At 38.3% G+C, this 25,891-nt stretch overlaps 1 protein-coding gene across 2 annotated transcripts in view; it reads right to left on the bottom strand.

Annotated features, from left to right (window-relative positions):
• Positions 1 to 6,097: 6,097 nt before the first annotated feature.
• Positions 6,098 to 25,891, bottom strand: part of LOC107090628 (protein kinase C epsilon type-like) — a 143,103-nt gene continuing 123,309 nt past the window's right edge. For both annotated transcript variants that reach the window (XM_015384125.1, XM_015384126.1), the window contains exons 12-15: positions 16,623 to 16,761; positions 14,922 to 15,110; positions 7,380 to 7,526; positions 6,098 to 7,232 (exon numbers count right to left, since the gene is read on the bottom strand). In XM_015384125.1, coding sequence (XP_015239611.1) covers positions 7,086 to 7,232; positions 7,380 to 7,526; positions 14,922 to 15,110; positions 16,623 to 16,761 — 622 coding nt within the window. In that variant the 3' untranslated portion in view covers positions 6,098 to 7,085. The remainder of the gene's footprint in view (positions 7,233 to 7,379; positions 7,527 to 14,921; positions 15,111 to 16,622; positions 16,762 to 25,891) is intronic.

Genomic DNA, 25,891 nt, shown 5'->3' with positions numbered 1-25,891 from the left:
TGAGTTGCCGCCATGTGATTGGCTGCTTAGAAATTAAGTGTTAACGAGCAGTTGGACAGGTGTACCTAATAAAGTGGCCGGTGAGTGTACATTCTTAGAGAAGAGCGTTCTAGTGGAAATGTGACCCTATATGAACACCTATAGAAGGCATGAGGAAGGAGATAAACAAACGTGGGAAGTGAGTGTCACAGACGGAGCTCCGCGTACCAAACACTGAAGATGATGTAGTCAACCTTAAAAACTGAACTGCATACATGTTTACACTGCATACACACACCCAACCCCTGAACAGGAGAGCAGAACACCTCGACCTGATTAGCCAGGACAACAATTCACTTTAACAAGCCCCCTTTAAGAAGCATAGACAGGTAAGGGGCACTGCAGGCTAACAAAGAAGCCAAACGACCCCCATTCCAAAGGGGTGGATCCATTCATCTGTTTCTATTTGCATGTTTTCTAAACAAAAACAAAGCTTTATTGGGCTACTGGATGAAACCTTCAAACTTGGAAACAAAGTCCAGTGTTTTTTTTTTTCACTTTTCTGGAATAAACTGCATACACTGGAATCAAAATACAAAAACTCTTGTAAAAAGTATTCCAGATCTGGAATCCTGCTCTGGAAGGAATAATTAGAGGCTTGGTTCTCCAAGAGGGAGTCTACTATGGAGAGAATAAACCTACTCAAAAGCCAAAACTTATCCAAATTACTTTCCTCTAATCATATCAGTACATTCAGATTTGATTTCAAGATTAACAAAAAGCATTTTTATCAGAAGGCAAGACTAGAAATTATTCTATCAGTATTTGATCGTGGGAGTCTGCAATGCCCCAATTTTTAGTAAGCAGCACAGATGAAGCCAATGGCTTTTTATTTCTCTACATCTGATTCTCCTTATTAGAATCAAGTGGAATCCATTCATGTGCATTTACCCCTTCCCTTATTTATACCCTCTAATTCTGCTAAAAATTAAGAGAAGCAAGCCAAAAATCCAATTATAAAACGTACAATTAAGATAGGGTGCGATGTTAAAAATCATCTTAGAGAATCAGACACAATTTACCCCAAAAGATGGTCATCATTTCTTCAGACCAGGCAGAGCAGATTCAACTTTAAATCATGGTGGCATTAATGTGGCATTAAAAAATTCAGTGTTGGATACTTTTGTAAAACCCTCCAGCTCAGACAAGTTCAAAACCAGAGCTTTGCTCTCACCCAAACCTCTTATTCTGATATGGAAATAAATGTTGCACAGGATGCTGTAAGTTTTACAATCTTATTATGATGCACTCATCCAAAAACAAACAAAATGAAGTGGATGCCTGGAGAGAGGATCTACCTGCATGGGAATGCTATTTAATTTAATGTGACTGTTAGGTTTATCCTTTTATACATCATGTGCATTGTTAATTTGTTAGCCAGATTAGACAGAGCAGAAGGCCTTCCTTCACAATGTGGATGTCACGGTGTGTACGGAGGTCATCTAATCAAGACAATGTGAAGAAATTAAATTGTTCTGGAGAGAGGGAAAAATATTTGGAAAACCATTATGTTGGTTGGGTTTCCATCCCCTTAGACCAGTAGAAACCTTCTACTATAGAGAATAACAATCAGTATATCAGAGTGTAAAAAGAATATGGAGAACTTTCATTCAATATGATAAAAATGTAGCTTAGCTCCTGAACCCTGGAAGTTCCAGGTATGTATGCTGACATTGTCCTTTTTTTTCTTTTTCTGGAATTAAGAAGCTAACATCGATTATTAATGTGTAGATAATGTAAAAAAAAACATAAAAGTGAAACACAGACCTTTCTCTGCCAGGATTAGATTTTAGATTTAGCTGCTCTGAAACTCCAGTCATTAATTAACCCATTCTTTCCCAGTTGGGCGACGCATCCATTCCTCATCTGTCTTGGAGATGCGATACCAGGATCTCTAATCCTCCATGTTCTGGTTGGAAATCAGGACTCATTTAGAGCACAGGATATCTGAAGCTAAAGGCCTAATCACAGAAACCAGGGCGCCAAACAAGGCACATCACGTCACAAACTAAAAGAATATGTTTCAAAAATAGGTCTAAAATAAATCAAATGATGCAATAAGAGGTTTTATTCATATGGCTGCAACCTGCCCTTTTAAAGATGCTGAAATGCCTTAATATAAAATTCGATTAAGTCTTATGCAGATAATTTTAACTAAATGTTCATATTCAACACTTTTCATCCAGTTCTTTACCCTCATATAAACAAACCTTATTGCATATCTAATATCACAGCTGAAAGACGGACAAAATCTAAACCAAACACTTTAATTTTTGACATAATTTAAATACCCTTTTATGTCTTATGTTAACCCTAAATGTAACTTAGATCAATGTTTAAGTCTAAACCTTCCTGGCTTACATGTTAATCAGGTCAGCAGCCCCACTTCCTCTGCTGCTGATAATTTAATCTCTGCATTTCAATTGAAAGAAGGTGTGTTTACTTTTACTCTTCACTTTGAATGCACACGCTTCATCAGCCACTTAGCTAAAAGTTAATGTTTAGCAGAGCTTAACTTGATTTGAACCAAGGATACAACATGTTGGCATTTTTTCCTATAATCCACTTTTATTCCGTTTTGATTCTAATTCAGTTTGTATTGGTTAGATTTTATAGATTTTTTATGTATAGTTTATTATTGTTCACTTTGGTTTCTGGGTTCTTGTACTATTTTCAGTTGTTTTTATACTCATATATTTTTTTTGTAACTATCAAAAAAACTGTTCAAACATAGAAAATGTGAATAGAAAACATTTCATGTGTGTTTATGGTTTAGAAATACATTTTAAACACAAAAGTTAAATATCTATTTTCTGTTTTAGTTTATAAATGCAAAATAGAGCTCCAGTTATACCTTTTACTTTTTCAATTACAACTTTGATTTATGTCAATGAAGAAAAATGTTTTCCCATTTTTGATTTTATTTAACTAGGCTTAATTAACTGTAATAAACGATTAAAACACAGTAAAGGCCCAAACAAGCAGACTAAGCACACTTTGTTAAGCTTTTGCTTTGAAAGCTGGTCTAACTACATTTTACAGAAGCAAAGAACATGATGAACTTTTTCTGACAGCTCAGATTAACAAGATAATGAAAGCTGCCAGACGATGGCTGAATAAATGTCAGAACAACTAAATATTCAGTAAGAATGAACATGAATATTTGTAAGAATAAACAGAATTTCTATTAAAAAAAGTCACAGACTGTCTTCGTTCTGACATTTTATTCCATTCAAAAATTAAAATACACCTTCATGTCCGTTAAAAATACAGTACATTTGGCACAAAGCTCAACAATGAACTCACAGGATGGGGATGGAAACGACAGAATAAAACCACAGACTGGATGACAGGACGTCGTGTCAAATCCTTACTAATGTTTGTTCCTGATGTGGAAAATCTGTGAACGCAAGCTTGACATGAAGAATGTTGTTGTTGGAAACAGCGTTCAGCACAAGGGAATTCTGGGACACAGCGTCCCTTTTTTAGGGCAGGGGGGCATAGTGGAACAATCTACTTGACATTTTCCGATTTCCAACTAAATAAAGCTGCAAAGGGAAACATGAGAAGTGGAGAAGTGAAGGCAGGGGAGCGTAAAATGATAGAAACATGACTTAGAGTGGCTTCTGTCTGCTGGGCTTTTAGTTAAGTTTAAATTGCTGCATCAAACGTCTGCTCCATGTTCTGCTGCTACATGCATGTTCTTACCTGCTGGTTACTCTATCATAGCAGATCAGGGGAAAAATCTCTGAAATATCATCTTCACATGTTGAGATAAAACCAGTTTGCTGAACAAGTTTTAGCTGTTCATCCCTCAAGTAAAACATCATGCCAGAGTCCATAACATTAATTTTTTTTTAACATGCTTTTTAAAATAGATTTTTATGAATACGTTACACCCTTGCTCCCCACAGAAGCACTTTGTTCCTAACCCTATTAAAGATTTCAAAGTACGTTTTAGAAGTGAGGGGTTTAACTGTTGATTTCAGTTAAATCTCACAGCACACAAAAACAATCGTTTTTATAGCTGTTTTAGAAGGAACCTCAGCCTATATGGGGTCAATTCTGTTCCAGTATTGTTCCATGCAAAGAACACATTTTGTAAATTGAAATAAAAATAAAAAAACACAATCCAGAAATGAAACTGTAAAAAAGCCTCCTAAATTTTTTTGAGAGCGATTTTGCTCTTTTTTTCATAAAAAAAAATTGTCATATTTAATTTTTTTTCAAATTTTAATTTTTTTATATTAAAAAATGTAAACCTTAATAAAAAACAATAGTTATTTAAACTCGTTCTGTAAAACCTTTTTCTTTTATTTTGAAAAATAAAATGTAAAAAAAAGAGAAAAAAATTATATAAAAATTATATATGTAAATATATAACTGTTGATTATATATATATATATATATATATATAGAACAAAAAGAAGAAAAATCAGAGAAAACAAAGCCTTTTTCTTATTGAGAAGTTTTCCAAAATGTTTATTTCTCAATTGCCTCTAGATTAGTTTTTTTGGTAAACAATAATGGAACAATGTTGACTCCATACCATAAAAACAGAACAGCTTCCCTTCCCAACATGGGATAAAAACTCTCTATTGACAGCTTGAATCAGAAAAGCAACAAACAACTTTGTGGGAGCTGTAGAGATCAACAGATCATGTGAGTTATCAGCCTGACTATAAGCCATGCCTGCCATTTATCTGACAAAAAGTGGAAAGAAGAGTTTTCAGTTAAAAAATATCCTGTTGGCAATTTGGCACAGGCCATGTGGTCTGATTGGATTACAGCAAACTGAGGCTTTTGGCCGTCGCATTTAACTGAACACAGTGTTTAAACATGGTGGACGCAGCATTAGGCGTTTGATCAGGAGGGACAGAGAATCTGGTCTGACTACATTAAATGGCGTTTGCTGGGAAAAATAAAAACATGAGGCTGAGCTGACCCTGAACTCACAGCCAGAGCCAGGATTGAATATTTCCACCATGTTGTGTGTTAGATTGGCCTAGTCAAAGTTCAGACCTAAATCTGTGGAAGGATCCAGTCTGAGCTAAGATCCAGCTTCTCTTTTCTACATTTCACAAACAGTAGGCGATTCCAAAAACCTGCAAACAACCTGAACACAAACCTGCACAAAATAAATACCAAGTCTCCAATAACAAAAGCAACAAATCAAGGAACTATGATTTTTAGACACATCAATACATTTTTTTTAACTCTTTCTATGTAGATTAAAAAGATGAAATTGTCCAGAGAGCTGTTCCGAACGAAATTTCTTTTTGTTTTACACTTGTGTAAACAAAATGACAAATAGAATCTGTCTAAGTCGAAATCTAGAAACTTCTCCAGAATGGGACCAAAGGAGCTCCGTTATTCTAATCTCTGGGGAAGCATTTCGATGTTACACACCAGATGTGCTGCGGCACTATTTTCAATTTAGATCGACAGTAGTCAGTTACACAATGTCAAATGTCCTTTAACTAAAAACTGCTACATTATTAAGGTTACATTTTTGCAATAGCGGCGATCCCAGGCGTTTTGCATCACTTAGATGAACATTAAGCCCCAGTGGTGGGTATGAATCGCATGATAAAAGCAAATAATCCTCAATTAAAATATGACTGATTGTGTTTGTTGACTCATTTTCATGTGTTTGCCTCATTAGAAGCTAAAGGGTGAACTGTGTATGGCTTTAAAGGAAATAAACTTAAGGAATACATTAGGCGTAAAGAAATAAATTCTCCCGTGGAGTATTGCACTTTGAGTTTTCTTAGATCTTTCCTGACTTCTAACCTAAAACAAAAGCTCTGAAGGACACCAGAGATGGGTGTGAGGGCGTAAGCACAGTAACATGGGTCTAAATAAAATAAAAAACTATCTAATAAAAAAAGGAAACCCTGAACAGAAATGAAAGCATAAGGATCCTTTATATAAAACGGCTCTCTGTATATGTAAACACGCACACAGCAGAGCTCATACATTCATTTTTGCAAATTTTTCAGTTCTGTGACGCTCTCCTTTGGGCGAGGAATGGCGCCCGGGGTGGACGCTTTTACGTTTAAAGTTGTAACGTGATGAAATATGAACCAGTGGAAGTTGTATGAAGGGAATTAATCTCTTTTTTAATTTAACTGAACTCTAGTTAAATTTTTCCTCACAGTCTAAAGGAGAAATTTAATGATGATCAGCAAATAAAAAAAAAACAAAAAAATAACATCAGAAAACTCTTTTTTTTTTAATCAAGACAACAAGCTTTGTTCAGAACTCTAATTACGAATAAAACCTGTTAGCTCCTACGTTAGCTTTCCAGTTTGCTTTATAACATCAATGCACTTCCCTAAAAACTGGAAATCTAAACAAGATCCAGAAATAAACCTGCAACAGAATATCAGATCTATCAACTTCCTACTTTATTAAAGCAGAGGATGTTTCCCAGTGTGGTGCTACGTCAGCTCTGTTAGTCAGCGGCTCATGGCACCATGTACGGCTTACTGAAGACCTAGGATATCACTTTTCTATTTCCCTCCTGTTTTTGTTCCAAATGAAATAATCAGGATAATGAATCTAGATTAAAAATGCAAATATTGTTGCTGTGGCGCCTTTTCCAAACATTATCCACTGGACTATGGATAAAAGGTTGGAAATAATTATTGAATCTTCTGGCTCCGCCTTTCCTCATCTCGTAACACAGGGAATAAAGCACTTTTTAGCTTTAAAGACAATCATTCATTATGTTTTTTTTTGTCGTTCACAAAAAAACAAACAGAAAAACAACCCAAAACACGCATACAGGATACGTCACATTCTGTGAAGAACTGAGCGTCTCTTTTAAGGTGCATGCAGGCTGCTACACATTATATATTCACCTTGGCGTTACCCACATCTCCCCCTCGCCAACCTGCCCCCACATGCTGCTGAAGCATTTGGTTACAATTCATATGGACAAACAAGAGCACAGAATCCATAATGAGACACACAAATGGTCTAGTATAATTCCTGGAGTAGTCAGAGTCTGGATGAATCTGGTTGTGTGTTGGTTTTGGGATCTATGCCGGGGCGTCGTCTCCACAGTAGGAAAATCCTTTGAACTCGTCTTGGTTGATCTGCTTGATGATGCTGTCGTCCACGGGCGTCAGGACAGGTTCTTCACGTGTAAAGTCCTGGTCAAAGTTATTGACGTCCCTTTTGGTTTTCTGTAAGAAACAGAACAATTGAGAAAGTGTTGCTAGGTCACTTTTAGCCTTTGTTCTCATGGTTGCTGAACTGTATCAGCAGTTTGAAGCAGCTATAATATGCAAACTATGGAAAGAGAAGGCATGTCTTTTACTTATTGAACTCACAATGCGAGGTTTAAATGGCGGCTTGACCTTCTTCTGCTCCAACAGTATCCAGTCGATCTCTCTGAAGAAGGGATGGAGCTTAATGGCCTCCTCGGAGCCCTGGGCCACCACGCAGCCCAGACGCTTGGTAGGACTCTTCGTCATGAACTGACAAAAAAAAGGAGACAGACGCAAACTTTTAGTTTTACAGTTAAGGGAGCAATGTGGTGGATTTGGTGACATCCTGTGGAAAAGTCACAAACTGGAACTTGCAGATCCTGCAGAAATGTTCCAGATACTAAACAAAGATAAAAACTCTAAACCCGGGCCATCCAGATGTAGAACCATCTGGGACAAGATGCGGAGTCAAAACTCTGTTACTTTCTTCATTAGCACGGTTTTTTAAGTGAGTAAAGTGGTGCGTTCACACCAAACGCATTCTGAGCATCACAAAGGCGTCCAGCAGTGAACCTGGTGGCTCGTGGATCATGAAGTCAGATGCTGCGGTTGCTCGGCGTTCGCCGCTCCAGATGCCCGCTGCTCTGGCCACTACGCTGCTCTATTGTCTTTGCCATGGAGAGATTGGCTTTTTTTTTAACTTTGATTAAAAAACACTTAATTAAATATTGCAGTAATTCCTTTTTTTAACCAGTTGTTGTACTTGTTGACAGTAGGGATGTACAGAGTGCCTTGTGAAAGTATTCAGCCCCCTTGAACTTTTAAAACTCTTTGCCACATTTCAGGCTTCAAACATAAAGATATAAAATTGTATTTTTTTTTTTATGAATAATCAAATAAAGTGGGAGACAACCATGAAGTAGAACAAAATCTATTGGATATTTTAAACCTTTTTATCAAATACTAAACTGAAGAGTGGGGCGTGCAAAATTATGCAGGCCTCTTACTTTCAGTAACTCTGCAGAAGTTCAGTGATGATCTCTGAATGATCCAGTGTTGACCATCATTGACAGGTGATGGTCAATAGAATCTATCTGTGTGGAATCAGGTGTCTGTATAAATGCTCCTGCTCTGTGATCTACTCAGAGGTCTGTTTAAAGAGCAGAGAGCTTCATGAAGAACAAGGAACACAGCAGGAAGGTCCCAGATACTGTGGAGGAGAAGTTTAAAGCTGGATTTGGATACAGAAAGATTTACCTTTCTTTAAAAATCCCAAGTAGCACCGAGCAATCGATAATATTGAATTGGAAGGAGCATCCTGCTACTGGGAATCTACCAATACCCAGCTGACCCTCTAAACGTTCAGCTCAGACAAGAAGAAGACTGATCATGGAAGAAGCCAAGGGACTCCTGATCCCTCTGGATGAACTGCTGAGATCTACGGCTGAGGATGGAGACTCTGTCCATGGGACAACTTCAGTCACACATCTGGCCTTTATGGAAGAAAGAGTTTTCTTAAAGATATCAATAAAAAGTCTCATTTAAAGTTTATTACAATCCACCTGGGAGCTACAGCAAGCATGTGGAAGAAGGAGCTCTGGTCTGATGGAAGCTAAATCCAACTTTTTGGTAAGACGTTATGTTTGGTGTTTGGTGAAACAGCTCATCAACATGAACACACTGTCCCCACTGTCAAACACGGTGGTGGCAGCATCATGGTTTGGGCCTGAATTTCTTCAGCAGGGAAGATGGTTAAAACTGATGGGGAGATGGATGGAGCCACATACAGGATCATTCTAGAAGAAAACCTGCTGGAGTCTGCAAAAGAGCAGAGACTGAGGCAGAGATTTATCTTCATATAAGACAATTATTGAAAACATAAAGCAGGATCTACAATGGAATGGTTCACAAATAAACACATCCAGGTGTTAGACTGGATGGAGTCGATACGCATCTCCATATACTTCAACAGATACGATAAGCTGCGCTTTACTAAACCCCCTGTCAATACGATGCTATACTAATAACTTCTTTTCCTGAGTCAATGCCATTCAAAAATATTTGATGATATGATTTAGATTTAGAATATGTGATTGTTTGATATTTTTATTTAGGGTTTGAGAATTTATTAACTTCATCCATGAGGTTCCTTATATGCTCATCACCTTTGATGACCAAAATATGACAGAAGAGTACTTTAAAATAAGTGCCGCCATATCTGCTAGCTACTAGCTTTATCAAAGAAAATACCAAAGGTTATTATTTTCTGATTATGGAGATCATCTAATAAAATATTTTTTGCCAAAAAATATTTGATTTACCACTTAGATTTGCTTTTTGATTTGGTTTTGAATTCGATTTCCAATTTCTCTGAATGAATTAATTTATCCACATCCCAAATTCCTTCACATAAATTTTATTTCCAAGCATAAAATCACTGTGAAACTTTGTGACTGAAGCAGTTGGGATGTGGCTAACACTTCCTCCTGTGTAGGACCAGAGATCGCTCCTGAAACAGAAACATTAAAATGACAAAATCCAACTAAGGATGATTCATTTTTATGTTCCAAACAAAGCAGAGAAAATGCTATTTCATCTCATTGTACTGAATGTTTTACTATGTAGTAAATCTTAAATTTAGAAACTGCTACTTGTTTATTTGAATTTGTATATAGTTTCAATATAGTATGTCCATTCTGCCAATCTATGCTCCATCTTTGCTCTAATTACAAAGACCTTCCAGATGTTTTATGATCTGATTCCATTAAAGAAGAAATAATTAGTCACACAGCTCTTCAGTCATCACTTTAAGATTAGGTTTGGAATAAGAAGCGTCATGTTTACAGAAAAAGTGACTCTTTTTATACCAGTGATTTAATTTTTGTTTGTACATTTAAAAAATATTACATCTTTATTCAGTTAAGGACATTTATGTGCATTTTGTGTTGTTTTTTGACGTGTTGAGGACATTGGGCTCTTCTGTTTGTTCCATTTCATTACACATTATAATAGACTAGAAATTGACAGCCACCAAAGTCCTAAAAATAAACGACAACGTCGATGGGTTGTTTGGATGGAACATTAGCTGTAAATAAAAATAAACTGTTTATACACTAGGATGACGTTCATTTGAAGGGAGCGACGTAAAAAGGTTTTATACATCCTGATCATGGGATCCATCAAGCCTCAGAAAATTAAACAAGGTCCAAAAGATGAGGTTTGAATTAATCAAAATAACAATTTCAAGTACTAATACAGGATTAGTCATCGGCTGTTTAATCTGTGTCCAAATAATGTCCATGCCTATGATCAAAAAAAGAAAGGTTAACTAGATATCTCTCACATAAACTTACAATCGACTTTATCCTGATCTCTTTTGATAAAAAACATTGTCTTATACATCATGATATAAACTGTGCTCACATGAATTCAGTTTGTTTAAAACAGTATTCTGGCAAAATGCTAAACTTTTCTTCATAAATTTGTTAACAGTATCAAAGTGATTTAATATAAGTTTCGGTCTCGGTTTTATTATAGGACTTTTTTACAAACATGATGGTGGATCTGGTTTTGACTTTTTCTGCTTTATATTCTCCTCAGAAATAAGTTATTCCAAATGAGACGAGTCGACCTGCGGGCACATGCTCACCTTTATGCTTTGGATGGCTAAATACTAAGAGACATCTTCACTTTTTCCCATCAGCTGTTAATTCACATTAATCTATTAGTGCTACAATCTGAGTTTGTTTTGTTAATTAGATTGTGAAGTTTATGCTTGTAGGCACAGCGATATCAGTACCATGTAAAACACTACAAGCATAGAGGTTGTTAAATCAGAATCAATAAACAAAGAGATAATTTCATTATTATTCAAAGAAAAGAAAATTTATTGAAAATGGAAATTTGAAAAACTGGAATCCAGAAATAAAAATTTGAAGAAAAAAGTTTTGAGAGTAACTTTTCTATTCAAATTGCATCTTTTATAAACCAAATTTTAAGATTTTGACATTTTTATCTCAGATTGAGTTTCAGGAGTTGCTGACTTTTCAAATTGCATTTTATAGATTTTCTTTACTCGACGCCTGATAAAAAAGGCTCGCTCTTATCCACCGATAGAAATCCATCTTTGCTCCTAAAACCAAAGAATCAATAAAATTCCATCTGAAAATAAGAACAATTTGAAAACATTTTATCTGAAATAAAACAGCAACATTACTCTCAAAACCTTTTTTGGAATAAGTTTTTTTCTTAATTAAATTTCAAGATTGCTGCTTTTATTTCCATTCACTAAACATCCCCTTTGCATCAATAATGGAAATAAAAATCCCTACAAAGTTTGAGCTTTAGAAAGAGCAATGAGTTACAGGCTTCCAAATGGTGTCTGACCAGCGAAAATAAAGATCTTTCATTATTTAGATTCCTTTGACAAACCCAGCTGCTCAGTCATGCATCCGGGTTTAGTTTTTTGCAAAAACTGTATGACTAATTTAACGTGACTGGAAATTCACCAATTCACCCGCAAGAAGATCACATGTCCTGTTACACATGTTAGCAACAAACAAGAAACACTGGAATCCAGGCTTAACGCAGTTAATAATAACAGCAGCAAACATATGTTTTTCATTCATTTCATTCAATGACTTTCGAGGATGGGGGTCTTTTTATGGGTACTTTCAAAACCTTTCTATGCCTGGAACTTCTTTTTAAATCAAATCAAAGGATTTTAAATACCTATGGAAATCCTGCAACACGCTGCATTCATGATGAACATTATAAAAACAATGCACCTTTACAGTTTTACTAATTATTAGTTCTGACTGGGACTCCTTAGAAAAATGAAAGGACTCTTTCCTTCAGCACTAACTGCTGTTGCTTTTGTTTTTTCTATATTACCACAAAAAAATGAACATTTCTATTTTTGAAATGATGCAGTTAAGGCACCAGAAGTGGGATTTAAAAGAAAGACTTAGGAAGTTCAGCGAAGCCGCCCATCGATGATGAACGGCTGAGACGACAACAAGCTGCTCGGTCGCCGTAGTGAATGAAGAGGCTTGGTCATGTGACCTGAAGTACTCAGCTGGATGACAACTCCAATCAAAGTCCAGACTTCCGGTTAAGAGACTGTCCAACATAAACAGGCACTTTCCCACAAGGCTTTGCAGTGACAGCATACCAACAGCCAAGGTAAACGCGTTTGTGAAGGAAGCACAGAGCAAATTCACAGCAGGACAAGTGTTATTACACGGATATTCGGAAAAACTTGAACCGCGCAGAAAAGTAAGAGAAAAGGCAGTTATCTAATGTTCTGCAGTCAGAAGGACAGGAAACCCGGATCAACAGACAGTGAGAAAAAGGCTGCATCCTCGCTCACATGCTGCAACCTTAGAGAAACAAACATTTCCCCCAGATAATTATTATAGAAGCAGCTAAAGTCCATTAACCCGCCAGAGGCTCCTGTTATTTAAACATTTCAACACATCTTTAGAGACAACAAAGCCAAGAACCACCCGAAACCACATAGTCAAGGCCTTTTAGCCATATTAATGAAAAACAAAGGATCGTTTTCTGGTGATATCTTGAGGTTTTCTGCATAGATCTTTATTTTTACAGGTGCAGAATGAGAGGTTGTTCATATGAACAGCTAAGTTAAACAAAGCTGGAATGGCAACAAACTACCTTCCGTCTCCTAGCAATGCATTTCCAAACATCCTGAAGCTTCCGGTGGTTCCCCCTGCACAGCAGTAGGTAGATCCCTGCAAAGACCACGCAGAAGGAGCTTTTTATGGCCCTCTGCCCAGGGCGACGTTTTGCTGCAGGCAATGGGAGCATGTCTTATGGTGTGTGATGGCAGATTATCCTTTTTTTCTCTATGTGGTTTAAATCACTAAAAATGCTCCAAGTAATAAAAATGGAGAGAATTTTACAGCATATTGGGCGCCTCTAGCGATCCCCAGCTGTGACATCAGTGAAGTCGAACGTTCTCTCACAGCCTGGGTTGGTGAATAAGGAGTGTGTAGATCAGCGGGCTGGTGTCCTCACAGACATCTTCAACACCTGAATGGACCGATCCTTAGTGCCAGCATGCTTCCAGTCTGCCTCCATTATTCCAGTCCCAAAGAAGCCTCAGGTCACCTCACTCAATGATTAGCGGCCTGTCGCACTGACCCCCATCATGATGAAGCGCTTTGAAAGGCTGGTTAAAGAACACATCGTCTCCAGTCTGCCGCCAACATTCCACCCGTTCCAGTTCGCCTACCGATGGAGCCGCTCCACTGAGGACGCCATCTCTGCTGCTCTCCACCTGAGCCTGGCACACCTGGAGGAGAAGAACACCTACGTGCGGATGCTGTTCCTGGACTTCCTGAGTTTGTGACATCATCAATGACCCCTCACCCCCCCACCATGGACTGTTCTCCCTGCTGCCCTCTGGGAAGAGGCTTCACAGCATTCAATGCAGGACCAGCAGGTTCTGATCAGACTGATCAGGTACCGCCATCAGACAGATGAATGTTTTATAAAATGGGTTATAAAAAAAGAACTGAATTTTAGAACTGTAACAACACAGTCATATGTTTACATTGCCGTTTTTCATCACAATGTTTTTATAATTGCTGCTTAACTTCAAGGCTGCACTTGATATAGTCTAGAGAGCTGTTCTTAACCACATTTCTTTATGTTTACACTGTTTAGACTTGGGTGTACAAAATTACAAATTAAAATCTGTCTAAGTCTCTAAGTCTGAACATCAGTTGGATTCAATAAAGCAAAGTATCATCGGCTTGTTTTCGCTGTTGTCTATCTTTAATAAAGTGCCTGATGGCAATAAAGCTGATTTAAAGCATTGTTTAATATTTTACTTCATAAAACAACTAAGCATAGCTAATTGCACAGTTTAGTATAGCCGCAGCACCAGACGGATTTCCACATAATTATGCTCCGAGCTCTAGAACAACAAGAACCGCCATGGATCCCGCAGGCGGAGAGCCACAGCTGGAGCCCCACTGGCCCCGGAGCCATGAGCCGAACCTGGTAAGAACCACATCAGAAGGCCAATGTTTCCCACCCGGACAGCAGAAAGGACCCGGTGCTTGGACCGCTCGCTGCGACAGGATTACCGAGGAACCGCCTTCCCCATGCAGGCCGCCAGCTCCACACACAGGGCTCCAACACTGACCGCCAGCCTCCACGCCCGGCTGCAGCAGCTCGCTGCAAACCCAACCAAAACAGAACCAATCCTCTGTTCCCCTCTTCAAACCAAAGGTTAGACTCTGGTTTAAACCAATTAAAACACAGCAGCATCTGGAAAATGAAGTTCTAGTGACTCTGCATAAGATTAAAGAACATTTAGCAGCGCTGATTAAACCAGCGAGCATTAATTGCTTCCTATTCATCCTCGTTAAAGGATAAAACCTCCATCACAAAGGTGAATAAATAATGACCTGTATGTAAAATGACTACTTCCTGACTAAACTGATGTCACAGCATCCCTCAGTTGGTCACGTGACCGAATGAGGAATTCAGCGTTGTCTGCTATCTCAGTGAATTATTTTATGCTATAAACAACAAAATGCTGGAAAGTTTTTCACCTGTTTAATTTTGTACATATTATCAAATGAGAAACTGTAAGTTTGTGAACTGTAAACAGGGGGAGCGTGTGAGACTGACCGCTCTCAGGATGGACACGGCTTCCTTGCTGAGCCAGACAGGGTAGAGGACGTCGTCATGGAGGATGGACTCGAACAGATCGTCTTCGTTATCGGCTTCAAACGGTGGCTGTCCCGCCATCATCTCGTACATCAGCACCCCCAGAGCCCACCAGTCCACTGACGGACCGTAGTCCAACTCCTGAAGGATCTGATCAGAAAACAGCATCAGATCAAAGATGTCAACTACACAAGAAATGCTTCCTGGAAAATACAGAATGCTGTTAGTTTAGGCCGACAATCTTCTGTGGTTTGCTAAAGTTCTGCTCAACTAAAAAACCCTTTTATATTTTCAGGTGATTGAATGTTCTGGTGAGATCTTTCCATCCTGTTCGGTCTGCAGGTGGGAGATGATTGGCTCCTTCACATCCATCCATCATTAAAGCACCGTGTTGGCTTTTTACAAAAACGTTTTTTTCACCAGTTGGAGTACATAACATATAGAAAATTATATAACCATAATCTCATTTTAAATCAAAACTATATTCCTAGAGTTTTCGATTATTTTTATTTAGTTTATTTTACTGTGTAAAAAAAAAATATTGTTATTAACAAACTCTTTGTCAACCAATGCTAGTTTGTTTTAGTTTGTTAGTTTTGCATAAACAACATTGTGCTAGTTTACACATTTTAGTAGAAGCACAAACAGGTGCTGAAAAATGAGAAAAAAGAAAAATACATTGAAATAAAAGCTACATAATAATTAATGGGATAAATGATAGAAACATTGAATGAAAAGGTGGACTGGAAACTTAGCTAATAATAATTATATATCAGTCTAAGAGGGAAATCTCCAAATGAGTTGCAAATTATCAAAGGTTTTGTCTTGATTTAAAGAAATTTAAAGAAACCCCACATTCATATCTTCAGGTAACACAGAGTACATGTCAGACTTAATAATATTACTTTAGCGATAGTTTCAAGGTGTTGCTTTATTGTATATCTCGTACTGTGTCTTTTGGTTGTGCTGTTCTTCTTTCATCTTGTTACAGGTGATGAAGCAGACTGAAAATGTTTTGTCATTGTCTCCTTTGTATCTCTTCTTCTTTTCTGCTCTACTTACATTGCAATGTCCATATAAACTGTAAAACTCCCTGCATAATTATAATAAAGCAATTTATATGCATGAAACAAGTGTAGCGGTATGGCAATTGCCATACCGCTACACTTGTGAAAGTAAAATCTGTTGGGCTACTTTTGGCATCAAGACAATTATTCTTATTGCCACATTGCCAGACAGGACACTGTAAAAAGATACCTAGTATCAGTTCACTCCCAGTCTGTAACCTTCTTAGGAGCAAAGCCATTTAGTAATCTATAGACAGCAGGTGGAAGGACTTTAGAATTGAGCAAATATGATCTACTTTCTTAGTTCTAGTGAGGACAATTATTAAGAAAATCAAAAAACCAAGTGTCAGATTGATTAGCTAAATAAGTGTTAGTTCCTGTACAATATTTAGTAAAAATGCAAATTAAATAAAATATGGAGGAAGTACTTAACATATTTAGTGCAAGAAAACAGAAGAAAGAGATTAACCTGAATCCAGTGTTCAGTGGGGTGTTGACTGATTGGCCTCTGACTGATATCTGACATTCATGGAAAAAATGAGCATGTACATGTTACTGGCTGCTGTCGCATTTCAAACTTCTTGGGAGGTTTTACCTCTGGTGCAATGTAGTCTGGTGTCCCGCAGAAGGTGGTGGTTGTGACTCCATCCAGGATTCCCTCCTTGCACATCCCAAAGTCTGCCAGCTTGCAGTGACCCTCAGCATCCAGCAGGATGTTGTCCAGCTTCAGGTCTCTGCAGAGCAGGAAGGGATGTGGAGGTTTGTTATGGGGCGTATTAGCAGGACAGTTCAGGATTTCTCATTTAAAAAACACAATGAACCTAAATGTTTGTGTAAGTTTGTCTTTCAACCGCAGACTGAAATGCAGACACAACATAATCCCACAGGGATTAGTACGGAGGGGTTTTTGTTCCATTATTGTTGCGGGAAAAAAAAGTGTAAAAAATTTTACATATAGATTTGACAAAAATGTATTCAAGAAATAAAACTTAAAAAGAATCAATTTTCAATCAATAAAGGTTTTGAGAATAACTTTTTCTTTTTTCTTACTATTTAATTTATTTTAAACTATTTTATCAAATCAAACTAAATCGAGAAAAAAAAAAGGCATTCCTTTCATTTTATGGATCATACTTTTCCCTTCTGCGGTTGGGCTTTCCTCTAGTGTGAGGAGCAAAGACTCTTTTTTTATCCGTTTATACGGACGCTGGGAAGAACATTTTATCAGCCACAGTTTGGAAAGAAAGCAATTTATAAAACTTAATCCAAAAAATCTGTATCAGGAACTCTAGGTATCTTTGCTTAGACTGCTGCCTCTGTGACCCAGAAAAGCGGAACAAAATTTGTAAAAATGACGTGTGTAAAAATGACATGAAAATATGAAATCATGAACAAAAAAATGAAAAAGACTTTAAAAAAAAAATGTAAATCTAAGGCGTAAAAATCAGCTCATCAAAGATGTTTTTCAAGCATTTATTTCAGGATTGCATTTGTTTCAAAAATTTGTTTTTCTTTGCTTTTAATAATAATGGAACAAATTCCACTCCATAGATTGAAAGAAGGGGAGCCGGCAGCAGAGAAAGTTTGGTGACTGAACGGGTGGAACTACATAAAGAGAAAGAGACAGAAAGAAGTCAGAGATAAGGGCCGTGGCGTTGACAGACGACAGGGCCGGTCATGAATGCAGCCGCTCTCGGGTTTGATGGTTGATTGCTACAAAAATGTCAACATCTCCGCGGATGCAGCCACTGCATCCATTCAGCGCGAGGTGTTCCCAGAAACCGCAGCACCAGGAGCCAGGGTGTGCGTGCTTCTCAAAGGCTTATGCAAGAGTTCTGTTGTTATAAGCCCTAAAAATAAACGCTGAAAAAAAAAAAAAAAACTGTGATCAGGAGCTGCAGGGATTTGTTAGTGGAAGTTTGTTCTTTTCTGTCCCATCATGTTTGGCTATGGTGAGGCTTTTCCCCTGGATTAGTGCTGAGAGAACATTTGGTTAGAAAATGTCAGAAACATTTTCGGATTAAGACAAAACTGATATCACCTTAAAAAAAAAATCCTGTTTTAAAACTAATGCTTGAAATGGATATAAAGCAAACATTAAAAAAATAAACTTCAGCCAAAACTCCATGTTACGTTTGTTACATGTTTTCACACCAGCAGATGACATTTCCAGTCAGTTATGGCAGGTATCTGGATATCGGGCAAAGCTGCAACCATCCCTGGTATGCTAATGTTCTTCAGGTCTTCAGGATTAATACCGCAGCCTGCCAGATGACGTGGAGCCTGTCAGCTGGTTTTCAACCAAGGCTTGGAGGTCAAGCTAAGGTCAAAATCAAGTTCAAGTGGACGGTAAACATCATTAATAACTGACTTGGAGGATTTTTGAGGTTGGAAATCAGAGGCTGCTTTGCCTTGAAGTGCTAGAAATAGCAAAGTAAATAGATGTGGAAATGGCAAAAGTATTCATACCTTTTCATTTGTTTTTTGTTTTTTATGTGAAAAGAAAACGTGAGCGACCAACACAAAGCAGCCAGTTAATGTAGACTGTAAAAAAAGTTCATTCTAACAAATCTTTGCACATCTACGTACATCAAAACAGTTCTAGATCTTTGCAGCATTTCTCAAGCTGAAACAAAATATAAACGTAATTATTAATTGGTTTCAGATCTGAACTTTGACTAGACCATTCTAAACCACTCCCCCTTCTGAAGCATCATGCAGTCACTGCCATGTTTCATGATAGAAATGGAGTTTTCAAAGCATTAGGTCACATTCTAGTCTTCATGTTTTTTATACAGAGATTTGTCCAAATCTATGATGCATCTTCCTAATAGGTGTGTTCATACCAAATGGGAAGACAGGACATTGATCGCTCAGTGGAGCAGTGGGGTAGTAATGCTGCCTTGCAGCAAGAAGGTTCTGGGTTCGTTTCCCAGCCTGGGGTCTTTCTGCATGGAGTTTGCCTGTTCTCCCTGTGTGGGTTCTTTCCGGGTACTCTGGCTTCCTCCCACAGTTTAAAACATGACACTTTAGGTGTGTTTGTGCTGGTTGCATCACATTTCCCTTCTGTCTGGCAAACAGTTTGTTTGGACAAGGTCATTAAATTCTTTTAAGTTACAGTGGTGTACTTTTGGTAAAAAACCAAAGCGATGGTGCACCGAGGGACCACCTGCTCTAGCAGCTAGATGGTCGCTTCCAGCGGTAACTCAGGACCTGCTTTAACACAGCAGGGGGACGGATTAACCTCTGGTGAGTTTATGAGTGAAAACCTCTGTGCTCCGTCAGCTACATCATAAACACACACAAGTCCCTGATGGCTTAACAGCAAGCAGATTGATAGTAAGCGTAAGGTTTTTAAACTCCAGCATCGTTGCTTTGCTCTATTCCTGCATGAACCACCCCAATGGATGTTTGCACCATTTGCATCACTCCAGACCTGTCCTTTGCATTGCTAACCCTTCATTCACTCCTGAACATGCCTTTAGAAAGGGGCGAAGAATAAATCGCTCGCACAGTCACGTTAATTGACTCGGTGGGATCCCGCCACTAAGCTGTTTTTTCAGAGACTTCTCTTCATTCAGACATAAGAAAAATCAGAACAGATGGGTCAAGTTTAACAGATCTAAGAGAGTTTTGCAGGCGGATCGGACCAGGCCAAAGGTAAAGAGGAAAAAAATAGAGGATGGTGATGTGAGGTGCCTGTGACTGTAATGGAAGGTACTCTATATGACATTCAGATGCTATGCTAAAACATTTAGGGCCTGGTTCTCTAAGGTTTACCTTAAACAGGTGCAAATGTGCTTGTATGTGCAGAGCAGATCTTTAACCAATAAGCAAAGTTATTTACAATACAGCAGACAGCGGGAGCAAACTATTAGTTTTCACCTGTTAGGATTATTATTATTGACTAACTTTTTTACACCTTACCGTACTTTCTATTCAACTTCCAAAGAACTCTATGCTTAAGGCTTTGGATGTCATGAAGCTGTTTGTACAGAGATGTTGTCTGACAGGAACCTTCCACTGTGTCAAACAAAACAACTGCATTATATGATAAACCAATAATATGGATTTTATTAAGTGGTAACAGAGTAAAGGGGTTGTTTCTAATGCATAGCACACTTTTCAGATTTTTATTTCATTTTAAAATTATGCATATGTGCTGTGTTGGACTGTCACACGGTGTGCCTATGAAATATTGTAGGTAAGGGGTTTGGGCCTGCAAAGCAAAAGATTAATATTTCTAAGTAATATTTTTTCTTAAAATAAGTGTATTTCCATTTGTGAGATAAGTAAGACAATTTGCCGATGAAAAAAGATGATTTATATTTTAATTAATAAAAAAGAATCTTCATTAAACAATTTCAAGTGCATATTTAATTATCCTGTAATTCTAAATCGCCACAAAAATCATTCCAAAACTCATCAATCTGCTCAGATTAAGAAGAAACACAATTATTTTAGTAATAATACTGATTGAACTGTATTGATACACAGTAAGGCCTTTATTTAAGGCCTTTTTCTGTTAAAGGCTGTTATTTAAGGTATATACTTTACCTACTTTTAGATTAGTTATTTTAAAGTGCAACATGACCAAATGTTAATCTGTTGAGCCCTAAGAACCTGCAGGCTGGTGTTAACAAATAATTCAGAGCTTTTTTTATTTTCCACACTAACAAAAAGATTTACTTGAAGACATTATGACTGCAAACCAATTCCTACTTTTATGTTTTATATTTACAGGCAGAATAAAACTCAAAAATGTTTAGAGTTCCAGTTGTTGCTTTAAAAGTTTTAGACTTTTAGCAGGATTTTTATATTCCTGAAATCTAAAATGTTTCTTGCTTTTGATGCCCCAGAGCCACCATCGATGGTTTGCATCCATGGCGCTGTAGCACCTGACGCTAAAAAGAGCGGCTCTTGTTCGAGTCTCCCAGACAACAGATTAAAACAAGCCATCTCCCGTCTGCTTGCATATCGCGCCTGCGGGAGACTTGCTGGAGATTAAACGGCTGGTCTGTACCCCTGCAGAAACATGACAGAGAAATTTAATGCATCATTGATTGAATTTAAATCAGCAATGACATTAATTTCTGTATTACACTTGCTGAAGGAGGATTTAATATTAAGTAGCTGCAGGTGTTTGGAGCTAATGGAATGATATTCTTTTCAGAGAAAATGTTTAGCAGAAGAGGACAAGCAGCTAATAATAAGATGTAATCATAAAATGTGAAAACTAGCCTACTATTTTGTCCTATTTCTGTTTCTTAAATCAAAATGGCTTTAAGTGGGAGAAATATGATTTATAGATTTGTAAGGAGGGATGCAAAAAATCTTCAAATTGTAATTAATTATTAATTATATTTGAATTGAGGGCTGCTCAGTGGAGCAGTGGGTAGCACTGCCTTGCAGCAAGAAGGTTCCGGGTTAAATTCCCAGCCTGGGGTCTTTCTGTATGGAGTTTGCATGTTCTCCCTGAGCATGTGTGGGTTCTCCCCGGGTACTCTGGCTTCCTCCCACAGTCTAAAAACATGACTGTTTTGTTAAATTGCTTCTCTAAATTCTCCTAAGGTGTGAATGGTTGTTTGTCTCTGTGTTGCCTTGCGATGGACTGGCGACCTGTCCAGAGTGGACCCTGCTTCTCCCCCGTAGACAGCTGGAGATAGACAGCAGCACCCCTCACCGCCCCACCTGGGATTAAGCCTGTCAGAAAATGGATTTGAATTGATTAACAACAATAATTGAACTTTATTTATCTCAATCAAGAAGAGTACTTCTGCATTTAACCCATTCCCCTGGGGAGCATGGGGCTGCCATTGTGCGGCGCCCTGGGAGCAGTGAGTGAATTTTGTTGCTTTGTAAAGTGGAATGACAATAAAAGTTGATTCTTCTTCTAAATAGTTCAAATATAATGATGTAGGCCGAATACTTTCTTAAATTCAGCATATTGTAAAAAAATGATTAAATCCTTTATGTAATAAAAAGATCATCTTCATAGAAAAACCCTCAGGTTGTTAAGAACATGGCTGCTTATCGATTACTACAGTAATACGGCAGTGGTGAAGAGTCTTCTTACGTCCTCAATTGTGTAAATTAAAATTGGTTAAAGTCCAATAATGATTCAGTCCACATATATCCTGAAATATTACAGACCTAAATCTTCGCACAATTAGTCCAACAGTAACTGTGGACACTATGGCAGGCTGCACAGTAATGCCATTTTTACCATTGTGGCATTGCAGCAATAAGGTTCTGGGTTCCTGATTCTGCTCCAGGGTCGGGAGTTTACATGTTCTCTTCATCCATGTGTTGGTTCTCTCTGGGTACTCTGCCTTCCTCCCACAGCAGAAAAACATGACTGTTAGGTTAACTGGCTTCTCTTAGGGGTGTGTGCATGGTTGTAGGTCTTTGTATGTCTCTGTGTTGCCGTGCGACAGACTGGCAACCTATCCAGGGTGGACCTAGCCTCTCGTCTATAGACTGCTGGAGAAAGGCACCGACCACAAAACCACCCTGACGGAATAAGCGGAAGAAGATAGATTGATGGACAAATATAGTTTACTATCATGAGCATAAGAGTGGTAATTCATCCCATGCTGTCTGATACCTATTAGCCACAGCTGCTCTGGGGCACGCTGATAGAAGCAACAGTTGTGAGTCAGGTGTCTCGCCCAAGAACATAACCACTGAGCTGGGATTCAAACCTGCGGACCGTAGCGAATGGGTTTTAGAGAGATTAGAGTTAGCAGATAGGAAGCATTCTGGGAGAAGCTCTGCTAATTGTTTGGGGTTTTTTGCACCAGTTTAACATGACTAGTGGCCTCCATCTCAGCCCACTCTGCAAACTTTCTTAATGCACCCAAGAAACATGTAATCTGATGAGGTTTTTAGCCTCAGTGTAGACCCTGTCGCCAGCGGGAATCCACCATTTTATTTTTCTAAAGGAGCTTTAATATTGCTCAAGAGACTGTCAATAAACAGAAGCTGCTGCGCGGTGCAGACACACATACGGGAGGCAATCAGGCTCAATTGAGAGCACTTCCTGTGGTTCGTGGTAAGACAGAGTGATTTTTCCATGACATCCTCATGGGCTGCCACCGGAGCCCTGTGACAGCTAACCGACCCCCACCCCCCCCAGCATCCCTTTTCACCCCTCCTTTGCCTCTTCTGGGTGACTGAATGTTCCAAACACACATTTGCTCAGATACACAAACACTTGCAATATGTTGCTACTGGTATATTTATGTGTGCGGGATCAGGGCATGAGAGGCTCATCAGGGAGAAAGGATATTAAAATCAATAAACAGAAGAGTTTAGCTCATGTTTAAAAAAAAAAGGAAAGGACACTTTCAACAAGTTTAGATCGGACAACAAATTTACTGAAGACAAACCAAGGACTGAGAACTAATGCAGATTAGCATCAACAGGACCTTAGTTGTCCTAATAGAGAATCAAATAAAAGACTGATAAAACATAAGGAGTGCACCGATGCTGTCACTGACTAAACCATGTCAAACAGAAAACTCTGCAAAAAAGGAAAAGGACAAAATAAATGTAACATTTTTCTCCCAACAAAGCAGGTATTTCATCCTATATACGGGGTAGGCGGGTAATCTGCCACGCTTTTTCTAATGAATAAATTAAGAGCAGGAAATGCTAGCTGCTTATCTCCTCAATAAGTGTCTCTCTGCTGGACTTTGATGAAGTTTTTACAGCTCTGATTCAAACCATTGCCTGATTCAGTCAGTCTCTCCTCTGTTGCCACTTGTCTGTAAACTTCAGTGCATCTATCTAGTCAAGCCAATAGTGTTGGAGAAACTGGTCGTGCAGTGGGTAGAAGTCCTTTCTTTCCCTACAAAATACTGCATCTGTTGTCTTGTGATGATGTTTGATGCGCTTACTCAGTTTTGTAATATAGACTTGTTCAATTTCAACTCAGTTTATGAGTAACTTGTCATAGTCAATTAAGCTAAGATTTAAGAGTATCAGACTTTAAATTATGTAAAAATGTGGTTTTATCTATAAAATGAAGGTTTAAAATAATAATTTTCAAAATTTCCTTACATAACAGATACTTGGCATGTTACCATGGATACTAGTGCATTAAGGTGTATTAGAAGAAAAAAGTTCCTCCAGAACTGTTTTCTTTTATGACATTTGCTTTCCAGCAAATTAATGAATTCAAAATCTATTTTTAACATTACATTTTTTTTTTATGTGAGATTGAAACACATTTTGAAGATAGGGAAGAAAGCCTAGCAACAACCATCTAGGTTTGTGCTTATACAGACGTCCATCTGGCCCCTGGACCAGTTTCAACCTGCTCTGTATCACCTCCAGAAATCACCTCTGGCTGCATGATCACAGAGCTGAGCTGAAAAGAAAGACAACCTGCTCTACTGTCCTGCTGGTGGCCGGAGCCATAGATGAGGGGCCAGATGAGGGAGGGAGGGGGAGAGGTGGGCGAAGAGAGAGAGAGAGAGAGAGAGAGAGAGAGAGAGAGAGAGAGAGAGAGAGAGAGAGAGGACGTAATGTTCCCACAACACTTGTTGTTCATCTGCCTCTGGAGAACAAAATGGGTCAGGACTGACTCAGAGGATCAGGTATCGCATCTTTGCCATGAATTAACACGCAATGTCTGCTCTCCGGCTACAGAGAAACATTCCCTTTAAAAACACCATGACTGGGAAAACAATGTTGAAAGAACCAACCATTAATTTTAGCGCTTCAGACTGTCAGTCTATTTAAAACCTCACATCTAAAATAAATTCCTTTAGCAGGCGAAGACGAACGAGACAGCTATTTAAGGATAACATGCGACAGTCCAATTCAACATGCGTGCATGAGTGAAACTGATGAATGACTGTTTCTGCTAACAGATGCATATTAAGAACAAAGACAGGCCAGCAATAGTTCCTCTGAAAGTTAAGCTAACGGAAAGGATCAAAGAAGATCTTTTTAAATCTAGTTGAAGAGGTTGGATTGATAAAACAACATCACCAAGATCTTTGGTGTCTTAATAGTGTGAGAAGGAAAAGCAAGGAAAAACCAAAGATTGCCTTTGGCTCTGTGATTGTAGGGCTTAGATGGGATAGCTCTGATCTGTACCATGTACCTGGGAGGGACCTGCTGGAATATACAGTAGTCAGTCACAAAAACAAAACACTCAAAACAGTGTCAGCAACATATTTTTTAAACCATTTTTTTTGTCCATTTATTCATTTTTTCTCTCTCTTCTGTCTATCTGATATTTTTTACTACATGCATATTTTAGCATATTTTCTTCTACAATAGGCCCATGACATAGGTTACAACTCTATAAACACAATGTTGTGTCTCCCACCAGTCCACCATGTTAAAAGCTGTTAAAACTAGGCTGAAATTAGGCAAATAGGCTGAATCTTAATGTGGGAAAATGGTGTTTTCCTCTACCTCCTAATTTGCTGGTATATGTTAGAAACCTGTGTGTGCCGTATCCTGTAGAGGCTGCCATCATTTAAGGCTGTGTCCGAACCTCTGCCCTAATCACTACATCTGGCACTATATAGTGCTTACGCCATATGTTTCTGAACGTCTAGAGGGTGAAAAAAAGTAGACAAAAAGAAATTTCCCATAATGCACCTTGAAATGTATTGATCATCCATGATTACTAGACGAGTCTATGTATCCCAGATTGCTTTGCCAGAGCTCTCCCTGCAAAGCATCATGGGATTTGTTGGCAACGACAAATAAAGATGGAGCAGGCACCTTGTGAAAAGGCAGAGTTAACAACAGTCAGTGAAAAGCAGTCAGAGATGGGAAGTAATGAAGTAGAAATACTTCGTTACTGTACTCAAGTAGATTTTTCTGATATTTTTACTTTAC

Source organism: Cyprinodon variegatus, unplaced genomic scaffold, assembly GCF_000732505.1.
Source record: "Cyprinodon variegatus isolate N-32 unplaced genomic scaffold, C_variegatus-1.0 Scaffold304, whole genome shotgun sequence".
NCBI lineage: Eukaryota > Metazoa > Chordata > Actinopteri > Cyprinodontiformes > Cyprinodontidae > Cyprinodon > Cyprinodon variegatus.
The sequence above is the reverse complement of the archived record's forward strand: the minus strand, read 5'-3'. Positions and strand labels throughout refer to the sequence as shown.